This window comes from Pan paniscus, chromosome 8 (assembly GCF_029289425.2).
Source record: "Pan paniscus chromosome 8, NHGRI_mPanPan1-v2.0_pri, whole genome shotgun sequence".
In the NCBI taxonomy this organism is placed as follows: Eukaryota; Metazoa; Chordata; class Mammalia; order Primates; family Hominidae; genus Pan; species Pan paniscus.
The window spans coordinates 71,437,959-71,456,332 of record NC_073257.2 but is presented as its reverse complement, the minus strand read 5'-3'; the positions used below and the strand labels follow the sequence as shown (position 1 = coordinate 71,456,332).

The 18,374-nt window shown below is 33.0% G+C and overlaps 1 protein-coding gene across 3 annotated transcripts in view; it reads right to left on the bottom strand.

The window, feature by feature from the left end:
• PHYHIPL (phytanoyl-CoA 2-hydroxylase interacting protein like) overlaps positions 1-18,374 on the bottom strand; it is a 71,146-nt gene that overhangs the window by 2,700 nt on the left and 50,072 nt on the right. For all 3 annotated transcript variants that reach the window (XM_055092822.2, XM_003821177.5, XM_055092821.1), the window contains exons 2-4: positions 8,954-9,150; positions 6,796-6,970; positions 4,748-4,865 (exon numbers count right to left, since the gene is read on the bottom strand). In XM_055092822.2, coding sequence (XP_054948797.1) covers positions 4,748-4,865; positions 6,796-6,970; positions 8,954-9,118 — 458 coding nt within the window. In that variant the 5' untranslated portion in view covers positions 9,119-9,150. The remainder of the gene's footprint in view (positions 1-4,747; positions 4,866-6,795; positions 6,971-8,953; positions 9,151-18,374) is intronic.

Sequence of the window (18,374 nt, the reverse complement as noted above, 5' to 3'; positions counted from 1 at the left end):
CTTTCTGATGTTCCAAGTTTCCTTCTTTTATTATTTCCTTCCTTCCTGTTTCAGAAACTTCCTTTAGGATAGATATGCTGTTGACAAATCCCCTTAGTTTTCCTTCATCTGAGCATATATTAATTCCCTTTTATTATTGAAGGATATTTTCACTGGATATAGGATTCTCAGTTGACAGTGCTCATTCAGCATTTGAAAATATTGTGTCACTTTCTTTTGCTAGGTAATTTCTGATGATGATGTCATTCAAATTGTTTTATTTTTCCTTATACATAAGGTGTCTTGTATCTCACCACTTTCAATGTTTTTTTTTTTTCCTTTGGCCTGCAGTTTTCAGTTTGTAATATATCTTGGCATGGATTTCTTTGGGTTTATCCCATTTAGGGTTTTCTCAGCTTGAATCTGTATGTTTATGTTGTTTGGCAAATTTGGGAACATTTCGGCTATTAATTCTATGAATACTTTTTCAGCCCCACCCTCTTTCTCTTTTCCTTCTTGACTTTAACAACATGAATATTAGATCTGCTATAGTCTCACATGTCCATAAGACTGATATATTTTTTCGGTGAGTTTTATCTCTGTTGTTCAATTTGCGTAATTTCTATTCTATCTTCAAGTTTACTGATTTTTTTCTCTTTGTCCTCTTGAATCTGCTGTGGAATCCATGGAGTCTATCCAGCTTTTGACTTTACATACTGTGTTTTTATGTTCCAAAATTTTCATTTAATTCTTTGTATCTTCTATTTCTTTGCTGCTTCCGTTTTTATGTGTTTCAAGTGTGTTAGTATGTGCTTCTTGAACCATTTTTAAGGTGGCTGCTTAAATATCTTTGTCAGATAATTCCAAGATCTGCATTATTTTGGTTTTTGTATCTTTGATTATCTTTTCTCATTCAGGTTAAGATTTTCCTGGTTCTTGGTGTGATACCTGAGTTCCATTTGTATCCTGGACATTTTAAGTTTTATGTTATTATATTCGGGATCATATTTAAATCTAGCATTTTTAGCAGGCCTCCTCCTGACTATCTACCAGTGGGTGAAGAGTATGGGGTAGTCACTTCATTGATGTCAGATGGGGATAAAAGTCCAGGTTTCCTACTCAGTCTCCGGTGACACAGGGTAGGAGGGTCAGTTACTACTTGGAGGAGGTAGGAGTTTAGGCTCCCACTAAGCCTGTGCTAACATACTCTAGGTCAGAGAGAGAAGGGGTGTCTCATTAGTACTTGACATGTGGCTTCACACACTATGAGGGCAAGCCTCATTTTCTTTGGGCAGTGGTGGAAAATCCAGGCTCCCTATTCAGGCTTCTCTGATACCACCCTAGCAGAGGATGGAAGGAGAAAGGTGTCCCCTTACAGATGTGAGAGGATAGAGGTCTAGGTTCCTCACTTAGCCTTGGCTGGTACATGAGGGACTACAGTTTGTTTGTTTTTTTCCTATACTGTTTGCCTGGGGTATGGTGGTTATTGTCTAAAAGGTTTCTGTATTCAAAGTCATCTCAGTCTCTTTCCCAATCCTGTGGGTAAAGGGAACATACTTTCTGGTGTTCTTTATTTCTTTTTTGTCTGTGCTCATTGGCACAGACAAAAGAGATATCTTTGTATCCCATTAACATATTGAAGTGCTCAATAATGACTGTTTCTTGAGTGAAGAGTAAACAATAGATAGATGTGGGCGAAATAAGGAAAAGAGTATCTACCCATCTTGTCCCTGTTCAAAATTTCTTGCCCTTGTTACATTCTCATTAACAAAATCCAAATATCTATGATATGTGTCCTACATGGATCTATAAGTGCAATTACATGAAATAATAACAGCAACATATATATAAACAGAAAATGTGTACTAGAACCTACACTTTGAGGATATACAATTTGACACCAGAGGTAGAGGAATTCCTACACATGTCTACCAATCTCAGTGAATTCCTGAAACCCTTCAGATATAAAAGGAGTTTTAAGGACAATTAGACTACCTAGTGAATATGAACAAGAGGTAAGAGAGAAAGTGGTGTTTTCATTTGGAGTATGGGAAAGCAATGTTCATTTAGGAATTCATTTCTAGAGGAAGAGGTCAAAATGAGTTGATTTCTTATGGACTGAGTAAGAATTTATCCAGTTTTTCATAATTCAAAATGGATTATAAACTTTGGAAAGTGTATCCAGTAATTGAAAGTTTCCTTTCTATTCAAGCATTCTGAATAACAAGATGATATTTAAAATGGATTTTAATCTAAGGAAATGTGTCTTAATTAGAGTTAATGACAAAAAGAAAATCAACATCCATGGAATTTATGTCTACTACTTTTTAATAAGGCTTCTTAAAAAAGCAATGTTGAAAAATTATACCACTCTGTGGAAAGTATATTTATTTATACGTACTGCACCAAGACATATTTTACATGGATTTTATAACTATCATTATGGAAAACTTAACAAAGGTAAATTTTCTTGTTAGTAAACACAGCTTTCATACTGGTAGCTGGGAGTAAAATCATGCAATATACACAATAATTATCCATTTTCTAGGCACTCTGTCTTTATTTATTTATTTATTTATTCTTGGAAGCATTTTTGAAAACAGATGAAGCAAACTTTACATTACTAAAGGACCTAAAAACAAAGGTCAGTTCCCATCTAAGGGACAGAGAAAAATCACAGAGAGATACTGCCCTCCAGTGGCCACCTAAAATAGATATTGGCAATGTTCCAGGAATATAAACCTAAAAATGTAATTATTTACTCTTTTGATGTATTTCTTACCAAAGACAACAGAAATATGGAGGGTTTTTTTTTTGTTTTCAAATTTTATGCGTAACAAATACAGACAGTCCCTGACTTATGATGGTTTGGCTTACAATTGTTTGACTTTATGATGGTGTGAAAATGATGCACATTCAGTAGAAACTGTACTTTGAATGTTGATCTTTTCAACACTTTTTTTTTTTTTTATAAAATAGACTTTCTGTTAGATAATTTTGCCCAACTGTAGGCTAACGTAAGTTATCTGAAAATGTTTAAGGAGGCTAGGCTAAGCTATGATGTTTTGTAAGTTAGGTGTATTAAATGAATTTTCAACTTGATATTTTCAACTTACAATGGGTTTAACAGGACATAACCCCATTGCAAGTCAAGGAGCATCTGTATAAAGAAACACCTTCCTTGCTAAGTCTATATGGTCATTGCCAATCCACAACTGACAAGCACAATAATTTATGTTATATCTATCAGTCTGTACTCTCTAAATTAGGTGAATGGTATCTACCAGGAAATATATGGACTCTAGGGTATATACCAATTGAGAAAATGAAGGACTAAACTCTGTATTTATAAGATATTCAAACAAATGGCAGGAATATTTTTTTCACCATCAAAATATATAAAAATACATTCTATTGCTAAGTACTTAATTTGAAGAACACAGATGCCTATGTGTGTTCTTCTCTCTCTGATTCCTGTTGCATTTTCCACAGCTTGAAGCTGATTTAAATCTGGAACCATGGTCTTCAAACAAACAAATACAAAGAACACAACAAAGTTTCCTAAATATTTTTCATACATAGTCCTGTCAACTTAAGAATGCTTTAGAGTCTGAAGTGAAGCTTTAAATATGATAAATTATAGGGAATGCTGTGTAAGAAGTTTTACAACCTATATAGCATTTGCCATTTTAAAAGCCTTAGTGAGACTAAGGCTTTTAGAACACAAAACAGACATCTGGCTATTTATTTTCTTCAAATTTTCTTCTAAAAATATGAAAGTGCTGTAAATATAAAAACTACCTGCAGGATAGAGTTCTTTTAACTTCTCAGGAACTGCTTCCAGGGATAAACATAGGCTATCTTAGAAATTCTAGTAAAATCACTAGAATTTAAAAGTAAACAAAGGAGATTATCCTCATGATAATTAATTCAAGATAACAGCTGATATGTTTTGGCTGTGTCCCCACCCAAATCTCATCTTGAATTGTAACTCCCACAATTCCCACATGTCATGGGAGGAACCCAGTGGGAGTTGATTGAATTATGGGGAGGGGGAAATCTTTCCTGTGCTGTTCTCATGATAGTGAATGAGTCTCATGAGATCTGATGGTTTTAAAAGGGGAGTTTCCGTGCACAAGCTCTCTTTTTGCCTGTTGCTATCCATGTAAGATGTGACTTGCTTCTCCTTGCCTTCCACCATGATTGTGAGGCCTCTCCAGCCATGTGGAACTGTAAGTCCAACAAACTTCTTTCTTTTTTAAATTGCCCAATCTAGGGTACATTTTATCAGCAGCCTGAAAAACACACTAATACAACAGCTAAAAGACTTCTACTTAGGTAGAAGTCTGCAAATCCCACCTGATTCACCATAATATTTCATTAAACAGTCACTCTTTTATACTCTCATTTTCAATGTCTTAAAAAGACCCATGAAAAGAGGAAAAAATTAGTAGTCAGTATGATGCAGACAGCAGGACGAGTGTGTACCTGAAATGCTCATCGATCTAAATACCACAGGTTTAAGATCCTCTAGTCAAATGGGCAGGAACTGGTATCACAAATGATTATGGAAAGGAATCTAAGTGAAATAGAAAAAAATCCCATGATCTTTTTCTACTTAATTTTTCTGGAAAATAAAATTCCGTATCGTTATTTTGAAAAGAAATCTAGAATTGCTATTCGACAAAACTAGAGTCAAGGGAAACCTGAGCCTAGAATTTGAAACTATATTTAGTAAAACAAATCACTATATATTTTTGAATCTTACCGAACATAGTCAAAATATTCTTTGTGCTGATTACGATAAAAAACAGAAAACTTAAGCATGCGTCCTGCAATCACTTCAGCCTTCTCCAACAATTGTGTTAGATGAACTTTTGAATAGTCTGGAAAAAAACCAAAAAGTCTGTTATTAAAAATATTGCACCAAAAGTACCAACCATATACTTAATAAATTGAAGATTATTAAAATTCACCTCTAGGGAATTCAACTTAATAAATAGGAAATTCCATTTAAAAAAGAAAATATTCATTGTCTGTGTGGCACATTTTTCTTCCTACAAAAATATTTTTGTTATGGTTTATGGTTGTTTCTTAGAATACCTTTGCTTGCATTTTTCCATTTTTTGAAATTAGAGATACTGAAACAAAAATTAAGTTAAATAAATTTTCATAACCCAAGTAATATCCATTAGCACCATACTAGCTTTTCTTCAACCAGTTGATAAACTGAATAAAAGAAGCTTATAATCTGCAATCAATAGAAAAGTTGGACAGCAAAAATAATAATGAGTACATAAGACTTGGGTACACAAGATGCTTGAAACTCTAAAGCACCTGTCAAAGTAAATCTGATTTTTTTTAACCCACTTTTTGTTTTGAAAGTTGTTTAAGAATTGCTGTTTAACTCCTACACCAGAAACTAGGGAAACATTTTGGCCTATAAAGATTAGTAAGAATTTCTAAACAGAAGAAACCTAGTTAAATTGCTCATGGCAACATAGTTTGTTTACTCACTGCTTCATTGGCTCAATAAACAGGTACTGAGATTAGAACATATGATGTAAAAGGTACTATGCAAAATTAGATGATCAAGTTAAAAGATAAAAAATATATTATTATTCCTTGCAAAGAACTGACAATCTAAGAGAAGAGATAAATATATGTACAATAATGATTTATTATGGTAAGTATTAGCATTTTAAGATTGGGATAAGCACAGGGTTTTAAACCCTGTCATAGGCTAGAAAAGAAGTAGATTAGCCTGTGGCATTCTATTTTATTTTATTTCCAATACATTGTACAGTGCCTAGCTCACAGTATGGGCTTAATTAGTTTTGAATGAATTCGATGTTCAGATTAAAAGTCAACTTACACAAAATAGCTTTATCAAAACTTAGAGTCAAGGTTATTGACAAAGCTTATGTGAAAAGTCTAAATTATTCTGATAAACAAGAGCTTTGAACAGCTTAAGTTTCTTATAGATTCAGCCTCTGTCTATAATTTTTTATAGGAAACAGTCATCTTGATGAACAGGAGGAAACAAAGTTTCTTTCTAAAAGACAAAAGGAAAGGATGACAGGAGTACTCAGGTAGAGATATGGTATCCCATTAACACTGAAGTGCTCAATAAATGACTGTTTCTTGAATGAACAAGTAAACAATAGATATATGAGTGAGATGAATGGTAATGTTTCCAATCTAATGGAATATTAAGGTTCAGTTCCACATCAAACCTCCCAAAACAATGGCTTTGAGGTACTTTCGAGTGAAGCAAAGACACACATATGTATACAGGACACTAGTTTAGATGCAGATTTTCTTAAGGTCTTCTAGTACTCCAGTGAAAAATCTAGTAACATTTCTGCTAGGGACAGTCACTGAGATCTGCCTCCATTCACCTGAAATAGAGAAGGATTTTCCTAGTTGCTGTCTTTCAGTACTGGTGAAAATGAAAAAGGAAAAAAAAAAAAAGGAGAAAAAAGCTCTGTCTCTCAAAATGAAGCTAAAAAGTTATGCTGAGTATATTTTCAAACTGCATACCTTTTTATTTGCATAGCTTTCATCTTGAAAAAATCAAACTATGGATATAGAAAAAAAATGATTTGAAGCCATTACTCAGATTTTTCTACTGAGAACTTCAGCTTCCTCCAATCAATACAACATTGTTTATTCTGTTACATAATGCTACTGACAACGCAAAAAATGACCAATGTCATATATATCACTTCATAATTACAAAAAAGAAATATTTTTCTATAATTAGCTTTCCCAGAACAATTAAAGCTTTTCTATATTTGTACCTAGTTCTCTTACCTGCGGTGCAGAATTCTATAATTTCGCTCCATTCAGACACAACATAATCACCATCAACTTGTTTTGAGGCAGTCTGCACTGCTACTGTATATTCAGTTCTTGGGCTTAAAAACCAGTGTCCACGGACAGTCATAGGCAAGGGAACAGCTTTTGCCACCAATTTTGTGGGAACATCCTAGGAATGAAATAAGGAAGAGAGAGAGAAAAATGAGGGGAGACAGAGAGGGACGAAGGAAGTGAAGAAAGAAGAAAAGGGAGAAGGGAGGAAGGAGGGAAGGGAGAAGGAGGGAAGGAAGAAGGGAAGGAGGGAGGGAAGGAAGGAGGCAAAAGGAGGAAGTTAATTTAGTAGTATAACTTTAATCAACTGTAAACAATGGAGAATAACTTATTAAGTTCCTGACTGACAATAGAATTTTTCTGCTTAAAGATACTTAACAATTATTATATTTAAATCTCTTATTTACTATATGCAAAAACTAAGGCCCAACTTTATCAAGAGACAAGTTCGAGGTCATACAGCTTGTTAATAACGTAAATGTACTTGGATTCCAGTTTTCTTGATTTCTAATATGGTGTTCTTTTCTGTATACTATATGCTCCTCAAAATGCAACATTCTTATACTAAATGACAAAACTTTAAAAAACAGAGACATAAAAGATAAAGTTCAATAGTATTAAAAATATTATATTTGGTTAACTTATACTACCCAATAATTTTACTAAAGCTGCCCATTACTTGATATTTTACAGGTTAAAGGAGAAAACACTAAAAATATGAATTTTTGCTTCACTTTCATTCAAATATAGAGTCTATGTGTCACAGAAAAGTTTACGTATTTCTAAAAAATGCTTAGTAAAGTGATTAATTAAATCTGCTAGTTGAATATTCACTACATTTCAAGGATATGGTATTCCAAGTGGAGAGTGAAGAAAAAGGGTCAAATCTCAAACAATTCATCATTTAATGTTTGAAATTTAAGATTTCAAAGCTATATCAACAAGGCAAATGTCAGCAAAGAGAATATCCATCACTGAAAGCATAATCAGAACTGGAACTCAGAAAAAATAATGACTGCTCAATCTTGCTCCCTCTTTCACACTTATCTGTAGTATGTATGATCCTCACTTATCTTTAGTATGTATAATTGCACATCTAATAAAAGCAATATTTCTAGGTAAGATAAGAAAGTTCCAAAGTATCCACCAAGTTAAAACTTAATATCAGTATTAAAAAATAGACCAGATTTTCATCATCAGTGAAAACACTGCAACATAAGAAAGAATGCTTAAAGCAGATAACTGTTAATTTCTCTATAGATACTTCTGGAAAGAGAGATATATCAGAAAAGATATATGATATGTGAATAAATATCAGAGAAGTGTTATATATCTAAAAACATTTAAAAGTTAATAATTTTCATTCTCAAAACTAAAAAGCAAAAGACAAAAAAATTTCATTATCAAAACAAAAAACAAAAGGCAAAAGACAGCAGACTACTTAAAGCAATTTTTAGCCCTAAATTGTTTTTAAAATACCTTGAAGTTTATAAACTGCATCAGATTCCTTGTTTGGCAGTTATAGAAAAAAAAGTGTGCTTCAGTGGAAAACTATGCATTGCACATAGCACCCTCTTCTGGCTATCTGTCTGTGTTATGGAAGCCATTTTACAATTCTGTAATTTGTGGAAACTAGTAACAATTCAGTTCTTCTTGTCTAAATACATACAAATAAATTATGTTCAGTGGAGGACAACCCTCCTCTTCACCCCTCCCATCAGGACTTCCATACCAGTTTACACCTGTATCTACAAATGAGTCTTTTCTTTGGATTTCCCTTTGAACTGGTTATAACACCTCATCGGTTTCCTCGTTAATAAGTTAAATAAAATCTTTAAGGTAAACTAATTTTTACATCTAGATGATAGTCATGATTTTACCTTTTTTTTGAAAATTATCTTCTAACAAAAAGCATGGCATTTCATTTTCTTACAAAACTTATTAGAATGATAGGGTTTTAGAGTTACATATAATCTTTATTTTTTCCCAAGTCAAATACATCACATAAGCCATTAATAGAATATTATTCATTCTTTTAAAATGTCCTCATACTTAGAAAGTTTTAAGATGCAAATGAGCATGAGTATTTGTTAGATTTTACCTTGTGTTTAAATTTATTGGAGTTCTTGTTCTCTTTCTTGTTGAGGTCAATAAAATAGTGTGTAATGCGATCCTTTGATTTTGAATCCATTTCCCATGAAATCTTGAATGAGTCACACGTTATATTGCTTATTTTGATGTTATGTGGTACAGGAAGTTCTTCCATCTCTGCTATGCCACTGTCTTGTGATTTGTTCCCTGCAAGAAAACAATGCACAGGAAGTTAATTTCCAATTAATGGATTTTCCAATTTATTTCCAATTAATGGATTTATTACCAATAAAAAGTAGAGATGACTTACTCCTTATCATCTTTACTTTTTCCATTTATGTTTCCAATTTGTTTTCACAGAGTGAACACAAAAACACTGACACTCTATCTTTCTAATCTACGACATGTTAGTTTTATATGGTTAGGTTCCCTCTAAAAAACCTCAAGAGCCTATTTTTCTACATGACCAATCAATTTTGCTCTAAAGTAATATCAGGTGTTTTAAGCCAGATAATTTCATAGACATGTTGATAATGAAAGGGCCCATCCAAATGAAGGAAACATTTCTTTAAAAGTCCATGACCTAGCAGTGACAGTCTATAAAAATTCCCCCTCCTCTTTCATTTTGGAAGCATTATATAGAGAAACAGCATGTAATGGTTTTACTACATATACAAATAATACTGAAGACCATTCACTTACAAGTTATTATGTTAAGGATAACTCTAGAAATGTTTTATCTGTGGAACCTTGATGAATTTAATTTTGAGAGCTGAAACAACAAATAAGGCTAAAAGAAAAAAGATGACTGCCATAGTGACTGATATTAAAATCTTGAAGAATTTATATGACAACTAGTTACTTTAAAGATTACACTTCCACTTAGGGAAAATGCTAACAATTTGGCTAACAGTATAGAGCAGGATTTGATGGATCATAGGACAAAAAGAAAATACAGACATGTCAAGTTTGTTTTACATATAGGAAAGACATATTAGAATCAAATTTTACCCCATTTTTTTCTACATTCCCTTTCCCCAGGCCAACATAATGTTCAATGCCTCAAGAGAGAAAAAAAAATGTTATTCAAATAAGAAAAAATGTTAGGCCATAAGTCAATTACTTAACTCGTTCCTTAACATAATAAAATGTTATTCAACAAAAAAACAACAGTGAATGTCACCTTGTGGTAATACCTTCCATTTCCAGATCAGATTGTTTTCTCCTCCCCTACATTTCCATGACAGTCATTGATACAAACTTTTTGACAGTTCCCAACTTCATTAAATCTTTGACCCATGTTGTCTCATCTCAAGCTGCGTTGTAGCCAGAGGAACTCAAAGGCAATCAAAAACTAATTTTAAAATAAGTTATTTGATTTTATTTCTTGAACAATACTTTTAAAAATCCTTTTTTCTTCTCCTATGTACTTTCTTCACAGTCCCATTTCTCCACATTTCCTCTCCACAAAACTCCTGGAAAAACTACTTCACCTTTACTTTCCTCCCCATCAGGTCGCATAGAATCCCCAAATTACTTCTAGCTTAAAGCTTTTCAAAAGTTAAGAGCAGGGAAGAAATCAAGTGAAATCCTTATAATGGCCTTGGGAAAAGGAAAGGCAAAAAACACTCAAACAATAGCAATGAGTAATTTTGTACTATTTTGAAAAGCTCACATTTCAACCCATTAATCTGTCCCACTTGTCTTTAAACATCAGTAATAGTAACGAAAAACTTTCTGAACTCTGATAGTAGAATTTTTGTAGAAATCATCTGCATTATAACTATGTCCACATAATTTCACAACTGAGTGAAAAAAAATAGTTACAATTGTTATTTAGGATCATGTAGATAAAAATAAAGCTATTTTGCATTTGATTCAATTTAATGGAAACACAACTTCAATATAGTAACACTATCTAAGATACTATTAATATTTTTTGCATTTAAACTTCCACTATCGTTATCTTCTTCAACCTTAAAGTCACAAATGATTATTTCACAGAACATAATACTTTGTCTTTTGGATTTTTTCATTCTGATTGTTAAAATTCGAGAGAAAAAATGTTACTGTTATTATAAGCGAAAACCTTTGCTCAAATTATATTTTTCCCATTGGGAACAATATAAAGCTCAAGCCTAGAAAGAATTTGTTATATTAAAAATCTTCATTTTCAAGCTACTCATCACAAAACCACTAGATTAACTAGTTCTTAACAAAACCACTAGATTAACTTTTATGCAACTTTCTTACTTGGGTAGTATTAATTTTCTGATTTTGATCATTATACTTTGGTTGTGTAAGAGAATATTTTTCTAATGAAATATACAATTTAGTGTTTAGGATTAAAGTGCCATCCTGTTCAGTTCCCACCTATGAGTGAGAACATGCGGTGTTTTTGCCCCCCATTGGTAATAAATGTTTAAACCTATCCTCTTTCTCTCACCAGTACTTTAGGCATATCTTAGATTCTAACACATAGGGTTTTCATAATTTTTAAAAAAGAAATTCTGTAATTTCAGTTTTGTTTCCTCTTACACTCAAGACTTTATTAATAGAACTTTTCCCCCTAAGGTGGAGGTACATTTTAATTTTTTTATTTTGCTATCAATTTCCAGCTTTACTTACTGCATATGATCAAAGTGTTGTCTGTAATTGTTCTACTTTATGAAATTTAGTGATGCTTTGTGAATTAATATTTGATTTATTTTTGTGAATGTTCCATATGTGGTACATTCTCTACTATCAGGGATTAAAGGTATAGGTATAAATGTAGATAGAGATAGATTTATAAGATCTATCAATTAAATTCTTTAGTATGTTTTCCTCATTTTTGTCCATTTTATCTGTCTCGGACTGAAAGTACTGTGTTAAATCTTTTATCACCATGATACTTCAATATCATGTGTCCTTCCATCTCCTATAGCTTCTGCTTTTAAATGTGAGTGCTTTTTAACTTGGTTCATAAATATTAAGTGCTGTACTTTCACTGTGAATTATGGCTTTTATCATTTAAAAGTGTCTTTCTTTGAGTTTTTGGCTGGAATTCTTGTCTGGTTATCAGGATGGCAACTCCTGATTTCTTATTACTTCTATTTGCTTTGCATAGCTTCTCTCCTTGACTTTTTTTTAGCCTTCTGAATCACCACGTTTTAGGTATCTCTATTTTATACAGCAAACAGTTGGATTTTTTTCCTTGAGGGCCAAATTTAAAAATGATTTTTCTACTTATAATAGGTGAATTAGGCCTGTCTACATTTACTAATATTACTGATGTTTGTTCTCAAATGTATCATATTTATGTTTCAATTACTGTGTGCATTATGTTGTGCTTGTGTGTCTTCCTCTACCTGGGTTTTCTTTGGTTTACTTTTCCTCTCATTTCTTTATTTAGGAAAAAAATTGTTTTTTTCTTCTAATGTTTACCATGTATTTATATTTTTTAAAAATGTGCTTTATCTCCTGCTTTCTTATTTAACCCTTTACTGCCTGTGACCTCAAGTCTGATAAGAAACATTTATAATCTATTCTCTCTGAAGCCTGTTACTTGGTGGTTTCATCTGCATGATAAAACTTTGGTCTCCACAACCCCTTAGTAATCCAGATATTTCTTTCTACAGATAACTCTTTCAACAAATTGCCAATAAGAAAAATTTTAAATCTACCTATGATCTGGAAGCCACCCCCCCCATGGTTTTAACTGCCCTTCTAGATAAAACCAATGTAAATATTACATGTATTGCTTGATGAATTATGTCTCCATAAAATGTATAAAAGCAAGCTGTACCCTGACCACCTTGGGCACATGTCGTCAGGACCTCCTGAGGTCACCAGGGCATCATTAACTTTGGCAAAATAAACTTTTTAAATTGATTAACACCTGTCTCAGATACTTTTGGGTTCACAGGTACAAAGCTTAAGATACAATTTCATTAAAATGTATCCCCTCACTCTCAGTTCAAATGTGACTTTTAAACATTTCAAGGAAGCAATTTTTGGCCAGCTCAGTGCCTCGTGCCTGTAATCCCAGCACTTTGGGAAACTGAGGCGGGCTGATTGCTTGAGCCCAAGAGTTAGAGACCATCCTAGGCAACATGGCGAAACACTGTTTCTACAAGAAGTGCAAAAAATTAGCCAGATGTGGTGGCACATGCCTGTAGTCCCAGCTACCTGGGAGGCTGAGGTGGGAGAATCACCTGAGTCTAGGAGGTCAAGGATACAGTGAGCTGTGATTGTGCCACTGCACTCCAGCCTGGGGGACAGAGTAAGACCTTGTCTCAAAAAAAAAAAAAAAAAAAAAAAGAAAGCAATTTTAAAATATTTCATGTATAAGTACATATCATAAGCTCTGTATCAAGAGAAACTTGAAAGGATTTAGACTCACTAAAACATTTTAAGTGTACAAAAGGATAATAAGCCCATTTTACACCTACCTTCAAAATCACATACCTCAATCTATGCATAAAAAAACCAGTGTTGTTGTGGTGAATTTATGAATTTCTACGTATCAGTAAATTATTGTCAATATTGTTAAAGCAAACTAAATATGGCCTGAGAAAGACTCCATAATTCTATATTTGAGTCCTTGTGGATGAACTGAAACCTAACTTAATAGGTAAACAAGACTGAAAACCTAACTAAGAGTATGCGCCTGTAACAATGGCTGAGTCTTGGCCAGTCCCAGCAGCCATACTTCAACCACTCACACACTGCTGAGTGTTCAAACTGTTCAAGTAACGCAAATGCTGAGCAGTAACCAATCCAGTTGTTTCTGTACCTCACTTCTGATTTCTGTATGTCACTTCCTTTTATTTATTTATTTATTTAGTCTATGAATTTGTTCTGACCACATGGCATCCCTGGAGACTCTCTGAATCTGCTCTGATTCTGGGGGCTGCCTGATTCACGAATCATCCATTGCTCATTTAAACTTTAAATTTAATTTGGCTGAGGTTTTTCTTTTAAAAATATATTCTATAAATTATCTATTCCGTAGTAGAGATTACTCACACTTCCATATTTTTTCTTTTCTTCCCCTTCTCTCTCAAGAATTAAAAAGTCGATTTTAAACAAACACTACTAATTACAATTATTATTCTAATTTAGGGCCATATTACACAATAGAAATCATTCACCATAATAATTCTCTTCTCGTTATAGATGTATACATGTGTATTTACCTGATGAATATACAATATACACATATAACCACATAATATTTCTCTTTTAATAGCTTCATACTGAGACAAACTAACTATCAAAGTTCTTATTTTAACTAAATTCCTTAGAATCTGAGATTTGTAAAGTATTTACCTCTATGAAAGATTAATCAGTAAAAAAAGTTACTTGGCTTTCAAGATTACTGCATGAAGTGGATACCCCAATTTGATTAATCCAAAAAAGCAGTTTTATCTGAAATAAGAATTAAAATAGTCTCTTAATAAACCAGATGTGCTCTGGCAAATACTGTAATAGAACATATCTAACTTATTGAAGTCTTCCTTGTTTTGATCATATTCTGGGCACCAATGCTCCTTAGTCCCACCAGTTTTGCCTTGAAAACAATGAATAATTTTTCTTCTACATAATATCTTTCCTTGAGTGCTACAATAAAAGCCAACCTAAAATCTTAGTTACAGTAGCTAAGAGGGCCTAAATGACTCCATCGAAATAAAGAGTGTTGGCAAAGGTAATGATGGTAGTTAGTTTAAATAATAAGCCTTAAGCCATTTTTCTAAGAAACAAATTGTAGGTGTTAGGTTCACCTCCCTTAAAAGTAGCAGTCAAGAGCAACTTTCTCATGTTTTATTTCCTTCCTAAAGTTTTAGTGATTAAAAAACCTCTAACAAAGAATAGATACGACTATTTTATAATTGTAATTACGTGTATGTGTGTTTAAACAAATGTATGTTTTAATAACTTCCATTACAAAGTCAGAGATGCAGTATGCTGAGGGAAAACTGCTTTCCTCTTCATTAAAAACAACTTTGAAATATTGTAATACTTTAAAATTCAGTGAAAGGAAAATTAAGATAGTAATAAAACTCAAAATAGTAACCACAACAAAACACCAAAACTATTCTCTGCTTTACAATAAACTCTCAAAATAAAAATACTCTTAGTGGTAACATTGAACATTGTTGTAACTTTTAGGAAAAAACAAATATCACTTTATTAATAACATTTACATATTGTTTTGTAACCTATTTTTTATTTAATAATTTATCATGCACATTTTCACATGGCTACATATAATTGCAATCTTTTTGTATTCTATTCTATTAATCAGTCATCCATTTAGATTGTTTCCAGTGTTTTCCTGCAATAAGACTTTAATCAACACTATTCTAAGTACATTTGGGGGCATATCTTTTTTTTTATCTTTGAAGAAATCCCAAGAAGTGCAAATGTTGAATCATATTGGTTTTTACCAATCTGTATTCCCAATTACAGTTTTAGGGTGTGCATTTTTTGCACCCTTACCAATTCTATATACTGTTATTTAAAACATATATATATATATATCAATAGGCAAAAATTAAAATCTTATTTTATCTTAGAAGAGCAAAAAGTGAATCTTGACCTAAACCTCCCATTTTACACAAAAGTTAGCTCAAAATAGATCAAAACCTGTAAAACATGAAGCAATAAAAGTTTTAGGGAAATAAAAGGAGAAAATCATTGGGAACTAGGATTAAGCAAAGAGTTCTGACTTAAAAGCATGATTTACCAAAAGGAAAACTATTCAGATACTCCCCTTATTTTGTTTTTGCCTTCTTGAGGTTTTCTTCTACCATTGTGTTTCAGCTAATTTCTCCTTATGTGTCTCAAATGTTTGCTTTACATATCTTGATGCCATAGTGTGAGGTATATGTACTTGAGAGTTATGTCTTCATTAGGGATTACAGCTTTTTAAATTAAAAATGACCAGTTTATCTTACTTAATAAGTATAATATATTGCTATGGTTTGTCCCCATCAAAACTCATGTTGAGGCTTGGTCCCCAAGGTGGCAGCATTGGGAAGTGAGGCCTTAGTGGGAAATGTTTGAATCATGGGGGCTCTGCTCTCATCAATAGATTAATGCCATCTCATGGGAGTGAGTTCTCACCCTAGCAGAAAGGGGACTAGTTTCAGAGAAAGAGTGTCGTTATAAAGTTAGCCCAGCCTCTAGTGCATGTTTCTTTGGATGTTTGCTTGCCTTGCTTCTCTACCACACTGTGACACAGCACACGACCCTCACCAGAAGCCAGCTAGGTAGAGGCCCTCCACCTTGGACTTCTCAGCTTCCTGAACTACAAGAAGTAAATTTCTTTTTTTAATGAATTACCCAGTCTTGGGTATTCAGTTATACCAACAGAAAATAGACTGAGACCTATATTAATTACATCTTGAAATACTTTTGCATCATGCTTTATTTTAATTTGTATGCATGTGGAATAATTGTTAGCTCTCCATCTTATTTCACTTTTTGCTTTAAATCTTTTTAAAGTAACTTTTTAGGTGCATCTTTTATATTGACTAAATTTGAGTATTTTTGCCTTTTATTAGGAGTATTTAACTTACATTGCTTCTTCTTGTCTATGAGATATTATTTTTTACATTCCTTGTTTTTCCTTAGTTTCTGTCTTTCACTATATGGACGGTATTTTCTTTGAAATCTCTTTTCTACCGTAATTTGGAAGTTATAAATCCCATCTTTTACTAGAAGTTATTTTTCTTCAATATCAAGAGTGAAAAAATACTTATCAAACCTTCCATATGTAAAATGAAGAAACTGAAATACTTTTACTTTTAATTTCTCATGGCATACTTTAAGATTTTAGAGCAATTTTTAAATTTTTATTAAAAAATGAACTGCATTCCCTAGCCCAGGTACCTCTACCTTATAGGACACCTCTGCCAACACTTTCTTAAAGCGGGGTAGGGTGGATTGGCTGAGGCACTTTTCTCCACTCTAACTCCTCCTTGGCAATGATTCCACCACCACCACCACCACCACAACCATTTTCATTACATCCACCTGACTCCTGCCTGGTGCAGTTCTGTGGGAAGAAATTAAACACTGGGGCCTTCTTTTTGTCTCTTGCTTGTATTGTTCCGATACATGAATAAAGGCTTGATTATTCAGTTTGGTTCTTTGGGAACCACCAGTATCTGTATATTGGATCTGTTTCTGTCCTCCATGTATATCATCATTTATTTTCATCTGTATCTTTTCCTTTACATTCTGAAAGAAAAATTCTAAGTGTTTCTCCCATCTCTCTGATTTTCTTCCAGTGTGGCTTCCACTCTTTGCTACTAATGGAATTTTAAAATTAGTATAACATTATTAATTTTCTAATGTTCTCTCCTGTTCTCAATTACGTCTCTTTATATATTAGTTTATTATCTTAACTAATCTTTCATCTTTGTTTCATTAAACCCAATCTTGAATTTTATTGAGAACACAAATCAGAATCTATAAAATTTAGTTTTACTGTTAAAAAACACAGAATTGTCATTTTTCTGACTCTTATTGGTAAATTTTCCTCCACCTATTTCTCTGTAGAATTGTTTCATAGATAGGTCTCATTTTGTTTTTTCTTAGGTAGGTCTCATTTTGTTTTTTCATCATATGGAAGACCTAGAAACTTCTTGTTTTTAGGTCTAGCATAGGATTGATGGATCCTACTTAAATCTCCTCTTTTCCTACAAGAGGATGCTATTAAAATTTTCCTCTTAGATTTTAATCTGAAGGGGTAGTTATATAAGTTTCATTTTTCTAGTTAAGAGACTTTAAAGTCTGTGAAGAGAAAAAAGAACTAGAGATATGGAGAATCACAGCAAAGAAACTTCATATTAGTTTATTCTCTTGGTTTGGTTAATCTACTAATCAGGGGCTGGCTTTCTACTACCAGTATTCTGCCTGGTCTGACTTTTTCTTCCAGTTACAATTTGTAACTAAGTTTGAATTCTTCCCTTGAATTGCTGATTCCCATGGAGAAGTGTCTTACCACTTTAGAGGTAAGCCTCATTACCACCAGGAGATAAAGCTTCACTTTCTGTGGCCCCTAGCATATCTGCTTTCAATAATTATTAATCCATGGCAACAAGGAAAATTCCAAGTGAAGTTGCTAGCTGTCCATCCTTCACTCTATCCAATCACAGGGTGACAGCACAGATCTTCCAAGAGCTTCTTTACTATTTTTCCTGCAATACTGTGTGGTTTTCTGAGGAGGAGGAGGAATACAAACTTTTACAATGGGATTCCATGGATAAATTATATGACACATATTACTCAGGGAGTATAATGTTGATGGAATCCTTACATAAGTTTTATTGTTAAGAAGAGTTTTCCTCTATTTTCATTTCTTACTCATTTTGGCCCAGGTCTTATGGAGGGGATAGTTTGATGCTTATGCCCAAAAGTACCATCTTACTTGGAAATTC